Consider the following 12632-nt stretch of genomic DNA (forward strand, 5'->3'; position numbering starts at 1 on the left):
TTCTGATGTCACTGAGGTGAAAACTGTCAGATGTCAGCAATTTGAAAGTACAAATGCTTCAATATTATGCTGATCCGGTATTGAAGAGTAAATTGTCAGATGACCACCAAGTACATACACGATGTCATATGCTGATGTCGCATTAAAAGGGAAATAGTCAAATGATAGCAATTTGAAAGAACAAATGCTTCAGCATTGTGCTGAACTGGTATTGAAGAGTAAATTGTCAAATGACAACAATTTCCAAGCACAAACACAATGTCATATGCTGATTAATGGAAAACTGTCAGATGTCTGCAATTTGAAAGTACAAATGCTTCAGTATTATGCTGAACTGGTATTGAAGAATAAATTGTCAAATGACAACAGTTTCAAAGCGTAAACATGATATCATATTCTGATGTGGCATTAAATGGAAAACTGTCAGATGTCAGCAATTTCAAAGTACAAATGCTTCAATATTATACTGATCTGGTATTGATGTCATATGATGATGTGCCATTAAAGGGGATACTGGCAGATTGTTTAGGTAAATTTAAATTTTGAATTTTCCCTTTTTGAATTTACCTAAACAATCTATGATGAGGTTCCATTGCAAAGAAGTGGAAACATTAAAAGATATATTGAGATGACATCAAATTAAAACTTACTGTAAATACAAACAAAGGGGGCCGCAGTAGCCGAGTGGTTAAGGCGTCAGACTCTCGGCTAGTAGATCCCGCGGTCGTGGGTTCTATCCCCACCGTCGCCTCTGGACTTTTTCTGACGCCTAAGGGGACCACTCATCAATGGAAGGAGCAGGATCAGATCTCAGCGACCCTGAATTTGGTCCCAACCCCCTTGATGGAAGAACACCGGCACACCAGGGGCTCAAATTCACACTTGTTGCGAGCCACCAAACATATGGAACCAGGGATAAAGTACAATAAGCTGTAAACTGGGAACTGGGAACATTATGAAGGGTGCGGACTGCTTGTGGAGCAAGGGATAGCTCATGAGGAGGCCACTGGGGTAACAATGAACCCACAGTGATATGATGAGGTGCCAATGAAGAAGGTATGCTGGCACCCTGGCTCATGACATTCATAGAAAAAATAAGGATAAATACATAAGTGTCATATACTGATATAACATTGAACAGGAAACTATCAGATAATTGCAATTTTTGTATACTATTAGATACTGAAGAGGAAACTCTGTAAATGCAAAGAAACATGCAATAAAAGTCAAATTTTTCTACTATATAAACCAAGGAAATTAGTATTTAATAAAAAAAAATTACAAAATGATATTTTCATTTAAAAACCATATTGTTTTCTCATTAGTAAATATTAATTAATAGTGAAACAACAGTATATCTAGTCATTTTTATAATTGCTTTAAATTTTAAAAAAATTTCATGTTATATGAAATTTTTATTTCATTCATGTTATATGTGTTTATTATTACTATTAATAAAAGATCAGTCAATCTGTATGCAACTAACATTTCTTTGATTGGAATTTATAAAATAATTACTTAATTGAAAAACATGAAAATGAATAATGAAGTTATTCATTGAACTGCATACAATTTATCACATTACGAACGTTGCCGATACTTACTCAGCAAGGAACAAACTGAAGGTGAAATCGATGAAAAATCACCAGGGTTAAATAGGCCTGTTTTTTATTTATAGAAATGTGGGTGTTTCCACTTTAAAAAGGCACAAATATCTCCTATAAATGTCTCAAAATGAATAAATGGCACAAAGAAAATGGATGCTTAGTATGTATCCCTTATGTTACATTAGATGGTAAAATATGTAAAATAATAATTTTTTTGCACTTTACATTAATTAAATCTAATTTGAAAATCAAGACTATAAAAAATTATTTTATTTTTTTGTTAACTGCCACAATCCTTATTATCCTTTTAGACAGACAGACAAAAAAATGTTCATGGATATAAAGTTATAAGGCAAAACTTGGTCAGATAGTCCTAATATCAGCAAAGTATGTTTCGGTAATAATTCAATATAACTTATAATAAAACTACTTAAATATAATACGACATAGTTTAGAATTTAGAACGTTCAATGCTGCAATTTCAATTTCACCCCCCCCCATACACACAGCAGCAAATTGTTTCTACTACTGTTGCTACTTCCCAGGTCAGCCACATTGAATGTGCTGAAAAAGAGGCAGGAAAAGTGGTTTTTATTGTTATGATGGACTTACTAAATGTATAATTCGAAGTGAATATATTTTTAATCTGCTCTATTTTTTACGTAATTTATACAAGATTTAAAATACATATAGCCAAAAAGCAAGGGTAGTTAAAAAAATTAAAGTTGTTTGTAATAATATAACAAACAAAAAATAATAATAAAAATATTTAAAAAAAGATTTATTAATAAATTTTATTTATATTTGTTTAAATTATTATTAAAATATTATAAATATATATGCACACAATTCCCTGCAGGTGAAAAATGTCCTTTCTGATCGAACATCAGTATTTAGTTGGAATGTTGAGTTGATCTTGGCCACAATACACAATCATATACGATTTATGATTTATTATTGTGTCACATCGGCTCATAATCTCTATAAACAAAACAAAAATTGGAAGATAAAAAAAAAGGCGAGGGTGGAGTACAATTCCATACTCACTTGTTACCCTGGTTAGAGTTGAGAATGGAAAGTGATTCGTCTGACCTCCCAATTGAGCCTCGTGGTCAGAACTTAAGATCCTTTATCGCCTGCGGCAGATCAGGAAGTTTCATCTCTTTAAGCTGTGCTGGTATGTTCATGTTCTTGACAGCGCTCACAGCTCGTGCTGCTGCTAGGCCGGTCTATGTAAACAATACCATTTTAAGAAGATGAGAGCGTTGTAAGTGTTAATATTACTATATTAAACATATATAGCTGTTATGGTAACCCATTTATAACACAACACTATGAGATATTTGATTATTCAACACTTGTCAAGTGTTCATTGTTATGTAGGAGAAGACTAGTCTAACTCATACTACTTGAGTTTTCAGAGTTCACCTTTTTAATAAATAATCAAATAAAAAGGTTTGGAAATACAATAGATTGCTTGACTTATTTTTACAGCCCAGATAGTGCCTTTCTAATTAAATTAAAATATCAACTGAAATGTAATTAATTCTAGATCTCAAGAGGCAAAGTGAATTTATAAGTTGGCAAAAGTTTTAGGTAAGAAATGTATCATTAAATATATTCCACTAACATTTCTTAAGTATATTTTTGACCTAAATGATCATCAACAAAACCAGAAATAATGCAGTTTATCACCTCACAGACGTCAAGACAAATGTACTGTACTCACTTCTTGTTTTTCTAATTTATTTTGCTCAGATATCCTAGCCAAAATTTCAGACATGTTTGTTTCCAAAACCATTCCTCCCATCACTAATTCGTTCAGTATGTAATGAACCTGAAACAACCAAATTCGTATTTTTATTATTATTATTTTAACGTTAAAAACATATGTATTATATTTTGTCTAATTATTGAGTTCTGTTATTTACCTTGTCTACATGGAAAATGAGATCAAGCTCACAGACATTCTCAAAACATTTGTCTAACGTCTCGACGAAGACTTGTATCAAGTCGAGAATCCCAAGCTCCGACTCTGAAGAATCCACACAGAACACAAAGTATAACGTCGCATAATGTCGATATATCAACTTATAATCAGAACCTCCAATCAGGCTGGAAAAAAAATTAAAGAGCCTGACGTGCTTGGTTCAAAGTTGAAGTTGAAATCAATAATTATTCAAGTTTTTACGAATATAACATAAGATAAGAGATGCTAATTGGAAAAATTATAGAGACCCAGAGATACAATCATGCCCAAGTATAATGTTATTTTTATTTATTAGAATTATTTTGTAGTACGGTTTCTGGTCATTTTGGTCAGCCTGTCCTCACACATCAGACAGAGCAACACATCATCATCACCTCATAGACCACATTATTTTGTGATGGGGATTTTATGAATTACACAACCTTTTTTTCTTCATTTATTTTTTTGCATTTCATTTTATGTTCATCATCAAGTTTTGAGTTTATTCCAATGTCTCACAAGCCTTAAAAAGAGATACCTGCCATTCTAAACCAAAAAAAGTGAAGAGAGAAGATAGTGGAGTTCATAAAATTCCTATAATAGTATATTTCTTCAACCAGCAACCAATCAAAGGAGTTTCCATTTTAAAATTATTTTAAATATTTATACAGTGTAGAAATAGAACCATTTAGTTTTATAATTCAGCACCATCTTTGAGCTAATGATGTTTGAGCTTGGTACGGTATGGTATGCTGATGTGATGAGGATACTAGGAAGCGGGGTTTGTGCTCCCCAGGCACTGCAGCCTTCTGGTTTAGTGTACCTTCCTAGTTCCTTAGTTCAGTGCAATAGTCTCAATCCTTTTTCTTAAAAGTATCAAGTTATTGACTGCTACTACAGTTTCATTCCCTAGATTTTTTCATAGGTTCATAGGTTAGATTAAATCTGTTGCTTTGCATTCAGAGATGATATGGGTGGCTGTTTCCTCCTCCGCATTACATGATCTGCTTATGGTATCATCATTGTATATGCCCAGGTTGTGTAGATGATGTTTGATGTTTGAGCTTAGTGATTTTCTGATATGATATTTGTTTTTTACCCTCTGTTCAAGTTGAACTAAGTACATCCCTCAATTCCATGGACTTCAGCCTGCAAGATCTCATTTTGAGTAGCTGTCATACAAGTAGGATTCAAAAATGAGACAGTGTGTAGAAGGTAGGATGCTCTTGTGTTTCCAGAACAAACCCAGGTGCCAGGCTCGACTGAAAGGCTGTTCAACATCGAGACAGACTCCTGAGCAACATTATTTCTTCTCAAGTGAGGATGCAATGATATCCGCAATGCAATATTGAACATTGGAATAGAGATGCCTAAATCTAAGTTGATAGCGAACAAGTTAAACTTAAAATTTATCGACTCGCATACCTCAAAGAAAAAAAATGTTGACAATCTCTTTTGACTTTCTGACATTATGGAACTTCTGTTTTAAGCTGACAAAAGGTATATTTATTCAATTAAAAAAAGACCGAAGTACAAAATCTCAAAGTACCTTCCTCCTTCAAGAAAATTGCACACGTTATCATCCCTCTTCGATACCAAATGGAATGTCTCTTTGATAATCTGCTGCTGCATATCTTCGGTCTAAAAAAACAAACCCATCTAAGGATCAAGTATTTATGCAACAGGTACTTTCACATTACTGGAACAACATACGAAAAACTGGTAGAACTTGGTCAACCGAGGTTTACCGTGATTGTTGAAAACTAGAATTGCTTTTATCATTTTATTCCAATTGCCAAAAAAAAATTTAAATAGACTGTGCAAGTCGCCACGAACCAAAACAAGCAGACCAGTATTACAACAAGTACAACGTTGAACAAAACACTACACTACTGTTCATAAAAGAGAAGGTTAGTCAAACTTGTTTACTTAGCCTTCTTACAAATCAGCACAAAATTTTGAAAGTTTTGACAATAGAAATAACACGTTTAAAAATTCATTATCTATTATTTAACATACCGCGATAAACTTATATATTTTTTTTACTTAGTTAAATCTGTAGTAATAATATTTCTTCGTCGGTTTGTAAAATACAAACTTAATATGAACGGTTTCTTCATTGAATTCGTTGGACCTAACGTGCAAAAAGTAGTTAAAAATCGAAATAATGGATTAATAGAATAATTTTTATTTATATTTTAGATCTCGTGTAGTAAGTAAATTCGACAAAAATAGTTAAAACATTAAATAAGCAATTTAAATTGATATCGCCATAAAATATAATGCGACATGCTGAAAAAAATACAAATAAGGTCAAACAAGCAATACAATTGTGATCTATTATGATTTCGAATTTTATATTTTTTTCATAATGGCTTTTATTTAAAAATTATTTTACAAAATTGTGTAATACAAGGATTTTTTAAAATTACATTTATTTGATATTTACAATTACAAATAAAAACTTTTGCAGTCTAGGCTACGAAATTGTAAATATTTTGGCGAATGTCATGAAAATGTATATATCTCGGGCGTATCGGTTTATTTTGAGATCGACCTCGAGAATTTGGTTTATCTAGAGAAAATAAACCATTCCTCCCAATTTTGAGAGATTAGTGAGAGTTCGACGACCTTGGCCAAAAGGAAATTCGTCCTTGCGGGCCTCTGAGTCCCACTCCCAGGTTATTTACGTTTATCCCGTCGATTATTATCTCTTACACAGAACTCGTTATCACTCAGATACTTCTACAAATTGAATATAATTTTCTTTTCTTCCTTTCTTCCTGTTTGTGATGTGAAAGTGGCCAGCGTTATGAGGATCACACACCTGACGTTCTCCTTGTCAAAAATGATTGACTTCTACTCGCAGTTTAATCCGTCTCCACTGTCGATTAAACATTTTGTCGATTTCGGTAAGTTTGATTTTTTTTAATCCGGAGTTTTGATTTAAAATAAAACAGAAATAACATCAACTTTCTTATTTGCCGATCAGAAGTTTCAATTCAGCGATATCTGCATATTCTGTGCATGTATGCAACATAGGGTTGAATAAAACTTATTGAATAAATGATCGACCAATTTTGGATAAAAGGATGTACTGACAGAATCGAGCAGCAAATTATTATCGGTCATTGTGCCACAATCAAGAGGACTAGCCAAACTTAACAAAATATCAGGAAATTTTTATTCCCCCTCTCCCAGACGTAAAAACTATTTTTTTTATAAAGTTCCATTTTTTATTGAAGACAACTACCAAGGGTCACGATTGCCCCAATAACTATCTCGTAAGAGGTATGCGGGCAGATGGATGGCCACAGTCGCCCAGGTACTCCAGTAGTGGCAACAGATGATCCTGGCGCACGTTTTCCCCTATTACGAGCTTGGGAGGGCATGAGTAGGCACCAACCACATCCTTTGTGCAGGGGTTAAAAATTACATAAACCAACTGGGGTTTTACGACACGCCCGGACTCCCTGCCCCCAGACCTCGCACATACACTGTTTTTACATTTTATTTTCTGTATTAATATATTTTAATTATCTTAATAAAAAAGAAGGGAAAAGTCAAACAATGTGAGAAGCTCATATTTTGTTGAGTAAATATGCCAATTTGAGAAAATCAAATAATTTATGTATATTATTCTGGTTGTCACCTAGTATTTCCTGATGTTTACCGGCGAGGAGTATAGAAGTCTATGGTGTGTACATGTGATGTATGTGTTTGGATGCATGGCAAGTAGATGGGAGTGCCCATTATGTGACCCTTGGTGGCTCTAAGTGTCCAATCCTAAACCTTGGAAGATCCACTTTTTACTCCCCTGATATGAAGTAAGCCATGTGTCTACAGAGTTCTTTATTTCCTGGAGTTTGTTTTCAAGTGTGCTAGCCCAGACCTGTTTCCATTGACACCAAACTTTTGACTTGCAAATTACAATCGTCACCCTTTGGGATGTCCCGGATTTGAAGATAAGTGGGTTCCCTTAATATGTGCATGTCCAGGTATCCAAACAAAAGTACTCTTCTTCCCTGTAGTTGGAAACACCTCAATGTTGATAATATTTCCTGAACATTGGGGCTCATGTAAATAGGGTGGTCCAAGGCATGAAGGCAGATTCTGTCAGACAAATCATGTAACTAGTCAAAACATACAAAATTAAGTGATTCGCATATTGCCAGTAGCTCAGTACTATAGTTTTTACAGACATTTCCTGCACAGAGTAAAGAAATTAGCTAGGGTCTTATGTAGACGCAACAACCATGACTGGAGCTTTTTTATCCATCAGTATAGACAAATGCCGCTTGAAGGAGTGTATTTCTTATTTTCAAAAATTCCTGCTGGCATACATGAAAAGGTGTGAGTGCGTTTTGATATGTACCTAATGAATACAATACTTTCAGCTTGGAGTTCAAGTATGTGTTCAGCTTGGGGTTCAAGTATGTGTATTTGTCAAAATTTGAAAATTTAATGTTGATTTCAATTTATATGTGTGTTAAGATGGTCAAAATATCAGGGAATTTTCACATGTAATATCAGGAGGAAGCAAATATCTTTCATACAAACCTGGCTTTACATTTGAATTAGTAGTTATTAAATTATCAAAAACAATTCTAATGGAAAATTGAAATAATACATCAATCACCAAATGCTACATTTTATTTTATCATCCCCTGGAGTTAAATCTAATTATGTATATTGTTATACAATTGACCTTCAGGTTGGAATTTATCTGTTAGTTTTTTTAATATTTTGAATGGTTTCAATATAAAATAAATAGGTGGGGGGTTGTTGTTTTATTATTGTTATCACTGTTTGTTTAAGATAGTATTTTCATCAAATGCGGACATCACAGGGGCATATTTTCATGACGATAAATAAGAATCTCCCTTACGCAATGTATGTGTTTATATAATAATAAAGAATAAAATATATATCACAAGAAGAAATCTCATAAAAATTTATATGCTGGTACCCAAATAGAAATGCAGTAATATCATTTTCTAAATGGTGGTAACAAATTTTGCGTTCATATAAATTTTACATCGTACATATTTTCTTGTAAATTGTTTTTCAAAAAGTATTAAAATGAAGTTCTTTTCAGAGGATCTTCGGAAAGAATTCCTCTGAAAAGAACTTATTGTATCCAGCAGGTCGATAATCTATTTTCATCGTTATATTAAAATGATTTAACAGGAGTCTATCCTGAAATAATAATTGCTGGTTAAAATGATGTTCATGGTCATTCCTTTACGGCTCATGGAATAAATTGAATGGAACAATGTATTATTGCTAGTTACTATTTTAGTTTTAGTATCAAGTTGATTTACACCTTACAGTAAATATTTCAATATTAAAAACTAGTTTTTATTTAATATTTGGTATGATAATGATTTATTTACTGATCCATTAATCCATGCATTAAAGACAATGCAATTAACATATGCAATATAATTAACATATAAATAAAATTCAAAATACTAAATATACTATTAGAATATTTTTGATTGTATTTGTCAAAATGAGACCAAAGTAATAATAACTTAGTAATATTCCATGATCTTCAATAAAATCTAGTAATGTATTAATGTATTAAGCAATGTATTAATAAACCATTTATGTATTCTACAAGTAAATTTTGTTTGTTTTTAGGTCTGTTCTTAGCTCTTTTCTCTTTCCATTTGGAGATGTAGGGATTTCCCCCTTTAGCACTTAAACTTCTATTAATTGTGTCCGATCTCTGCTAATGGTTTTTCTGGAAGATTTTTGTTTGTTTAATCAAGTATAAAATTCTTCATTCACATTGTTGATGAAGAAGAAATCGACCACAACGATTAATGTGTTTAGGATCTGGTTTTTGGTCAGATCATAAGAATGTGATCTGACCACAAACCAGATCCCAAACACTTTATTCACATTCACAAGAATGACTTACTGCCAGGCTAGACCTAATTGATTTGGTCAACTGTTAACATTCCTATTTTTTTAAAGAGGTATTTTCACTTCCTGTAAATGTACAATTTATTCTTTCTCTCATTGGGTTACTTTTTAGTAGGTTTTTGTTGCCTTGGTTGTGTTCTTTAGTAACTGAAGATTCCAGTTCTTTTTAATGTGACTATTAATTTATGCAAAAAATGTACATGGGACTGCAGGTTGTTATAAGGCTACATTTTTAGCTCGTATGTCTGCTGCCTCGCCTGAAATTCCCTCATTACCTGGGATCTAACTTAAAATTTAGTGAATTCAGGCAGTTAAAGAATACATTTTTCACTAAATTGCCTTGTAAAATTATTGTATCTAATATTATTTTTATCTGTTTAATTAGGACTAAGTGCTTGCGAGAAGAAATCATATCTATTTTTACGCCAGGAGATTCCTGTCAGACTAGCCAATATTATGAAAGAGATTCACCTTCTCCCGGCTAATTTACTCAAAATGCCTTCTGTTACCCTTGTTAATGATTGGTACGCCCAGTCATTCAATGAAATCATCGAGTTTGAGAAGCTTGACTACACGCCGAACATTCTTGACAGGTAAACCTTAACAATTTGACCCATGAGCTCGGATTTATAATTTGTTTTTAAAAGGTTTTGCGACTCGTTGATCAAGATACGCAATAGACACACAGATGTTGTGCCAACAGTGGCACAAGGGGTACTCGAGTTGAAAGAGTCACATTCTATCGATGCGCAGACAGAGCTTAGCATACAGTATTTCCTCGATCGGTTCTTCATGTCCCGCATCAGCATAAGAATGCTTATCAATCAACACAGTGAGGTTTTATGTCTATTTGAAAATTCATTTTTAATGAGAACAAAACCAGGAGTTTTGTTTTAATACGTGTTATTCCTCTCTTTCCAGCCCTGCTTTTTGGAAATGAAATAATAGTAAAGGAGCCAAAGCAAATGCACATCGGTTGCATTGACCCTAATTGCGATATTGTTGCTGTTGTCTATGATGCATATGAAAATGCGAGCTTCCTCTGTGATAGATACTATCTTGCATCACCAAAGCTAGTTGTCACCGAACATGATGGTTTGTTTTATGTGAATACCAAATCATATATTCCTTCACACACTTTTAAATTCAAATTTATTTATTTAGAAATGTTCAAACACTAATGAAATTGTAATTACCCACCTCACAACACGCTTGTGATTTATAAAGTGTATTTCCTGTTGAAATAGAATATAAATAATTGGCAACACATCAGAATATTTATATATATGATTTGATTATAATAATTAGATATAAAGCTGAACAGCAAAATTAACCAATTTTTTTTCAGAGCTTGAAAAACAAGAAAGAATTAAGATAGTATATGTGCCATCTCATTTGTACCACATGTTGTTTGAACTTTTTAAGAATTCTATGAGAGCAGTAATGGAATACCATAAAGAAAATTTTCCCCCTATTGAGGTGACCGTTGTCCGAGGTAGAGAAGATATATGCATCAAGGTATTCCTATTTTATGGATTACCTTTACTATTTGGGTAAACTTTTTTACATGTTGTCTCAGATGTCTGACCAAGGTGGAGGCATCCCAAGGAGCCAAATAGATCAGTTATTCCAGTATATGTTCAGTACTGCGCCTAAACCAAATTCACAATCGGATTTACATACTGTGCCTTTAGCAGGTTCACCTTACAATAATTCCACAATTTTGTTTTTCCTTTTTCTGTTTTCATAATTTACATTTATACAAATTAATTTTACAGGATATGGTTATGGCCTTCCTATTTCAAGACTCTATGCAAGGTATTTTCATGGTGATCTTTGTCTTTTGTCCTGTGACGGTTTTGGGACAGATGCAATTATTTATATGAAGGTATGAAAATATTTTGGCTTTACATTAGGCATTAGAAATGATTTAATTACTGTACCCTGTATACTTAGGGCACTTAACTATTTTATTGTAAATAAAATAAAATAAATATTCTAAATAAAAATAAATACGAATAAAGAAATAAACAAATGTTTAGTGTTCCTTCCTATGGTGTTTCAGGCTCTTTCGAATGAAGCAAATGAAGTGTTACCTATTTTCAACAAAATGTCAACAAAGTTTTATAGAAATTTTACGCCCCCGGGTGACTGGAGCTCAAGTGTAATAAGCATCTCACGAAACATGTCATCAGGAAAAAGTTTTTAATTTTCAAGTTTTGCCACCCAAAAGTTTTAAACAACCAACACCATTCCATTCTTTTTTTTTTTTTCCAGAAGGCAGTGTTTGTATGTGAATGTGAGTGAGTGCATGTGTGTTACATTTTTTAAATAAATATTGTTATATTGTTGTTTGAAGTTGATATTTTGTTATTATATATATTTTTATCTTTCATATTCAACAATTTTATCACTAAAACTTAATTTTCAAATTACCCCGAAACAATCCATTGTAATGATAAGTGAAAAAAGGAATGAAAGATTATTTAAGTAGCAGAAGGAAACTTTTGATTTTTGAGCTTTCACCATTAAAAAACCATTCTTGGTTTAGAATTTTTAATAAGATGGTCTCTTCCAAAATGCAGGAAGTGTTTGAACAATTTGTGTAAATATTGATGACACAAGTATAGCCATTATTGTATATTATATACACAGTGAAGCACAAAATGTACAAACTATCTTGTACTTTAGAAGAGCATATCTACATACAAATTATTTTTAAATTTGCACCAAATGTGTTAAGTTATCCTGTTGCACTAAATTTGTGAAGTAATCACTGAAAGCTCATCAGTCAAATGATTTACTTCTATCAGACCTCGTTTATCTTTTACTATAAGACTGGTTGGTTACCACAATTTAATAACCTTTTGAAATATATTGTAAATAAGAGAAAAACAATAAAATTATATGTACCCAGTTTGGCTTTTATCTCTGTATCCTAGATTGATTTCCTGTTAAATTTTAACCTTTTATTTTATTATTTAAGTCCTCTAAAGTACAATATTATTTCACAACCTTGCATGATTTACTGATGTACATATTTTTTTAAGGAATAACCAGCATGCTTATAATTGCCACTTGATTTGTCTGGGTTTAATATCAAACAAAGCATTGTATTAATA

The 12632-nt window shown here is 32.5% G+C and overlaps 2 protein-coding genes across 2 annotated transcripts; one reads left to right on the top strand and one right to left on the bottom strand.

Annotated features, from left to right (window-relative positions):
• Positions 1-2378: 2378 nt before the first annotated feature.
• LOC106661527 (AP-3 complex subunit sigma-2) lies at positions 2379-5493 on the bottom strand. The gene is made up of 6 exons (XM_014384992.2): positions 5290-5493; positions 5126-5217; positions 3539-3722; positions 3337-3444; positions 2655-2836; positions 2379-2588 (listed from the first exon to the last, which is right to left on the bottom strand). Exons 1-5 carry the CDS (start codon positions 5356-5358, stop codon positions 2720-2722), a joined length of 570 nt encoding a protein of 189 aa, XP_014240478.1. The 5' UTR covers positions 5359-5493; the 3' UTR covers positions 2379-2588; positions 2655-2719.
• Positions 5494-6041: 548 nt separating this feature from the next.
• On the top strand, positions 6042-12427 carry LOC106661526 (pyruvate dehydrogenase (acetyl-transferring) kinase, mitochondrial). Its single transcript, XM_014384991.2, has 8 exons — positions 6042-6488; positions 9896-10103; positions 10158-10342; positions 10432-10605; positions 10859-11028; positions 11090-11207; positions 11289-11398; positions 11576-12427. Exons 1-8 carry the CDS (start codon positions 6389-6391, stop codon positions 11717-11719), a joined length of 1209 nt encoding a protein of 402 aa, XP_014240477.1. The 5' UTR covers positions 6042-6388; the 3' UTR covers positions 11720-12427.
• Positions 12428-12632: the final 205 nt, after the last annotated feature.

The sequence above is a fragment of the Cimex lectularius genome, unplaced genomic scaffold (genome assembly GCF_000648675.2).
Source record: "Cimex lectularius strain Harlan isolate CLEC.00 unplaced genomic scaffold, Clec_2.1 scaffold20, whole genome shotgun sequence".
Classification (NCBI taxonomy): Eukaryota; Metazoa; Arthropoda; class Insecta; order Hemiptera; family Cimicidae; genus Cimex; species Cimex lectularius.